General features: G+C 42.9%; 1 protein-coding gene across 1 annotated transcript; it reads right to left on the bottom strand.

The window, feature by feature from the left end:
- Positions 1–3,852: 3,852 nt before the first annotated feature.
- LOC103582077 (interferon-induced protein with tetratricopeptide repeats 1B-like) lies at positions 3,853–4,998 on the bottom strand (the record flags this gene model as incomplete). Its single annotated transcript, XM_008563762.1, is given in 1 exon segment — positions 3,853–4,998. A coding segment is annotated over 1 exon segment (1,146 nt), but the record flags the coding sequence as incomplete, so codon positions are not given.
- Between the last annotated feature and the right edge of the window lie 7 nt (positions 4,999–5,005).

Here is a 5,005-nt window from a genome sequence, read left to right as displayed (position 1 = left end):
ACATTGCAAGGAAAGCATGTCTCATTTAAGAGCATTCAGTAGTTGTGAGTGTTGCTTTCACTGTGTGGGACAAGTCCCTCCACGTGGGGAGTCTGTGCTGACCATCAGCTGAGCCCTTCCCCATTCCAGTTTTTTCCAGTGGGCACCGAGAGGGAGGGGCCTCAGATCACATCTGACTGTCCAGCAGCTGAGATAAGGGTGTACTGTTCTGAGTTTCAGGCCAGGGCAATCTTCATATTCCCCCACCTTTGGGCTCAGGTCAGGGAGCCCTGTATACCCTAAGCAAGAGCCTGGCAGCCTCTCTTGGGCAGCAGGCATCCATCCCCTTAGTAGGGATAAACTTGTGCAGGGGGAGAAGAGATGTTGGAAGGGGGATCACTTTCTCTTAGCTCTTTATATCAGATGGGGGTCTCCCAGCAGGCTGATTCAAGTTTCAGGTGCAGATATTTTCTTCAAGGCACTAGCCCTAACCCAGCTCTGAAAGAAAGGGATAGAAACATAAGCAAACACTGAAAGGAGCAATAGAAGAACTGCTTACACTGATACCAGTATGATTCTAGAATTTTCATGGACAGAATTATTGCTTTGTAACAGAGTATCAGAGAAACAGAGGAAGCATTTATCACGTGGTCACTATGAATTTGGCAGCCGTCCTGGTTCTGTGGGGATCTGGCTCAGCTGATTAGGTATGCAGAATCTTGTCCTTGGCATAAACAGACACATGAACCACATAGGACAGAGCAGCATTAAGGAGAAGAAACAGCCATCACAGCATATAAGAGAATGTGTGTGTGTGTGTGTGTATGTTCATGTGTGTGCTTACAAATAGAAAATAGGCAATGGAAACTAGAAAGGGAAACTCATTTCTAATGGGCAGATTCCTACTTACAGAAATGAAACTTAAGCTCTGCATTATGAGTCTACTATCAGGATTGTAGGACCAGCTGTGTTTGATTGACTAACTAAATGAACTTGATTTCACTTAAACTCTCAGTTGCCTCACGAGCTATACAAAAAGGTTGGTCCCAAACAGTAGTTTGCAACTCTAGCTGCAAACTAGAAAGTTTCCCGGGAATCTTAAAAAAATACTGATGCCTGAGCCAATCTCCAGTTGAATAAATTAGAATCTCTGGAAGTGAAGCCCACACATCAGTATGTGGAGTAGTTTTTTTAAAGTGAAACCCGAAAGTGATATTCGAACATGGTTTAAAACCACTGAACTAGATCTTTGCTACTCAGAGTATCGTCTGTGGACCAGCATCATTATCAATTAATATTTAGAAATGCAGAATCTCAGGCCATTCCACAGACCTACCGAATTACAATCTGCCTTTTAACATGTCCAGGTCATTTGTTGGTACATTAAAGTTGGAGAGATACTTTCCAGATGATCCTTGTGTCCCTTTCAGGTCTAAATGCTATGGATCATAGACTCATTCCCAGTAACTATGCATCTTTCTATGAGGCTGTCATTCAGAATCTTCATTGTTCTCTGTCTTGGTTTTCCCATGTGCATCTTAATAATCCACACAGTTCCATAAAGGAATGTAGATCAAATGGTATTGATCTCTACAGACAGTGTCTGATGTTTTTCTCTGAGAATACTCATGTTTGCAAACATGTGCCAGTCACGTCCACAGAGAAAATACTCAGCTACCAAGAACTTCTCTTCTCTGAAAGGCCCAGTAATTTTCACTGCTCTGAAAGGCCCAGTAATTTTCTTGACAGCTATCTTTGGCCCACCATGATTTACTTTCCTAGCTGACTCCTATGTATTCCAGTTCTAACTGCATTTTCATGGTCTCATTTTTACATTTCAAATATTCATTCACCTGGAATTGTCTATGTCAATCTTACAGAACATTTACACAATTGAACGAGGCTCAAGATAATGTGTAGATGTATAATGTCTATGGGAAAAATCCTCAGGTTTCTTGGGGACAAATTGTTTTTAGATGTGTCTGAAATATCCTGGGACTTGGAGAGTCGATGTCTAAAAGGGAATGAGAAGAAGGGAAGATATTTTCTAGTTGTAATTGAAATTTAGGATGCTAAATTGGGCCGAAAAACCAAGTTGCAGTACTTAGATCCTTCCCATGGATCTGGGGAGCCCATAGATGTTTAAGGAAGTGGTGATCCAAACAGATTGTTGGCACACCCAAGGCTGCCTTTGTTGCAGTGAGTTCAATATCCATTACAAAAATCTGAAGACTTTGCGTGTTTGTTAGTAACATGCCCTGTTCTCTTTTGAGACTCTACTCACGTGACTTGCCATCTACCAGGAGAGACAGATTCATAAGCACTTAGTCTGATTTCAACAAAAGCAGTACCCAGTTATGACTTTGCAAACACAGAGGAAGGGATATTTACCTCTTTCTGAGGTTCTTGAAAAACTTCTTGGACTAACTCTTGTTCTTTAAACTTAAATGTTGGCAGAATCATAGTCCTGTTAGTTCCTCTACTCAGAGAATACTCCCAGGACTGTCTACTCTGAGAGCAGGCCTAGCCCAGGAGGGGCTCTGTGGCTACTCCTGTAGTGTGCAATAGTGCTGGCTGCACAACCTGGGGAAAAGCTCAGGCCCAGGACCACCAAACAGTTCTTATATATCGAGTCATGGTAAGTCTGCAAAAGCCAATGAGAGGGAATGTGTGACTGTGAAATTGCCAGCTAACTACCAAATTGGTACTGTGGAAACAGGAAGTTTTATGCGATAGGGGCACCAGTATGTGCTATGCATCTTTACTGTCTTATCAAGAATGACTTTTTTTTAGGTGTCTTCTCAGTTGCATCTGTGAATGTCATCAATTATTGACTGCCCGGTAGGTAAGAACTAGCCCCTGACTTTTCCAGGGACCACCTGAGGACAGATTAGACCCAGAGAGCCAGAGGTACGGAGCTTGATTATACCCTTTCCCTGTGTATGAGTTGGCTGATCAGGTACCTGTGCTGGTGCATAGATATATGTTTAAAGAGCCTCTACACCTACCACTATAAAATGTTGTACAGTAGCACCATACTCTCCCAGCATATGCATTTGTTCAAACATGTTGGAAGGTTCAAGAAATTCCCTTGAGCTACAATGGTTGCTTTGGACGTAGAAAAGCCTTGTGTCGAGTTCCTAATCCAGTTGCTTAGAAGGTAAGATTAGGTACTACCTTAAGTCTCTCCTTTAGCAAACATCCTTAGTCCCAGTTCATCCAGAATCTGCCTTAGACATCCTTGGTGGTGCCCCCCAGAGGGCCTCACCTGCCCCTCTAGAATTGGGCAATAAGGGGCAACATTGCTGTAGTTGCAATATATGTCCTTTAGATAAACAGACCCATGACACACAGGAAAAAGCAGCCTTCAGGAGGAAGAAAACAGCTGATCAAGTGTGTATAAGTTTATTAGTACGAAAAAACAATGGAAAGTGGACAAGGAAATGTATTCTCGCTGAACAGGTTCCTACTTGAGCGAGATTCCAGGATAAGTTCTGTAACTGACATACTAACCGGGTGATGTTAATAAGACCATTGATCCACATGAGCCTCAGTTCTTCAAGGGTTAAATAAGAGGCTTTGTCTAGACTGATGATTCTCAATCCAATGATTCTCAGTTTATTTTTTCAAATAAAGTTTTAATTTTTCTCCCCTTCAGTAGAATGCTGTTCATTAGCCTAAAAGTGTTTTATGAGGCGACACTGCAATGTGCCACCCAACTATTTTGTGATCTTTTCTGTCACACCTTCTTGAAGACACTAATGAGGAAAGATTTGTATGATGGTAGATTTAGATATGTTAACATTTAATATTTCTGAAGACAGGCCTCAGGCCAGCATCCAGGTGCAGGGTCTCTCCTAGGACATCAGAGCTTCACTCTCTTCCCTCTTTCAATCTGTGAACGAGCTCAAGGAGATTTAAACTCTCCTCATCAGATCTATTCTGATGAACTCGCCTGTTAACCAACTTCTCTAAAGCCCTGAGAATTTTTTGTCTAGCATTTGACTGTGGTTCTATGTCTAGTGCTTTTAAATAGTAGGTAATTGCATCATTTTCAGATTGCTTGTGATATTCCAGAAAGTAGCCGTAACGATAATGGACCTCCTGCAATAGGCTCTTATTACCATCATGCAGGGTGAGTGCTTTCTGGTACGTGTCCTCAACCTTTTGCTGTTCACCTTGCTCTGTATACATGTTGGCTAAATCCATATAAGCTAATGTAAATGTCGGCTTTTTCTGTATAGCCAGTTCAAAATGAAATATGGCTAATCTCATCATTCTGTCTGCATTTTCTTCAACCACTCTGCTAGGCTGCAACTTGGCAGCTTTCTTTATTTTATTCATTTGTTGTCTATAGCAACACCCTATCTGGTGATGCAGGAAGACAGAGTTGGGTGTTGCCTACAAGGCCATTTGTAAGAGCTGAAGAGCTTTATCCAGAGAGCCTTTATTCCGGTAAAACTTGGCTGCATATCGAAAGACATAAGTCTGTGAGGACTCATTGGTCAGAGCTTCTTCAACGTACTTTTCTCCTTCAGCTTCTTGTCCTACTTCCTGAAGCTTCAGCGCAAGGAGAACCTTAATATATGCATCTTCTGGACTTAGCCTGAGGGCCTGCCTTAGGGGGTGCAAAGACAACCCCTCCGTGCCTTTTACTGCTGCACTAAAGCCATCCAGACGATAGGTGGCAATTGCATACCCGGTGCTGAATTCAGCGTTTTCAGGGTCTGCTTCCAGAGCTTTTTCAAAGCAGGCCTTGGCCCGTTTGTAATACTTTCCTCCACACTTCAGCAAGGCCCATCCTTCCTCACAGTCCATCTCAGGACACTCCATTCTATAGCGGAAAGGACTTGCCAACTTCTCGCAAGTGCTCTCCACCTTGTCCAGGTAAGTCTGGGCTTCTGTCAGTCTTCCCAGGTGGTAGCACACCCAGGCATAGTTGCCCCAGGTCACCAGACTTCTCATGTCCGATTGGTTGGCATGATCTCGCTGGATTAATTCTTCAGCTTCGTTCAAGCTCTCCAAG

Source organism: Galeopterus variegatus, unplaced genomic scaffold (assembly GCF_000696425.1).
Source record: "Galeopterus variegatus unplaced genomic scaffold, G_variegatus-3.0.2 Scaffold14819, whole genome shotgun sequence".
NCBI classification, from domain to species: domain Eukaryota; kingdom Metazoa; phylum Chordata; class Mammalia; order Dermoptera; family Cynocephalidae; genus Galeopterus; species Galeopterus variegatus.
Note: the sequence above shows the minus strand (reverse complement) of the source record. Positions and strands in the feature narration are given on the sequence as shown.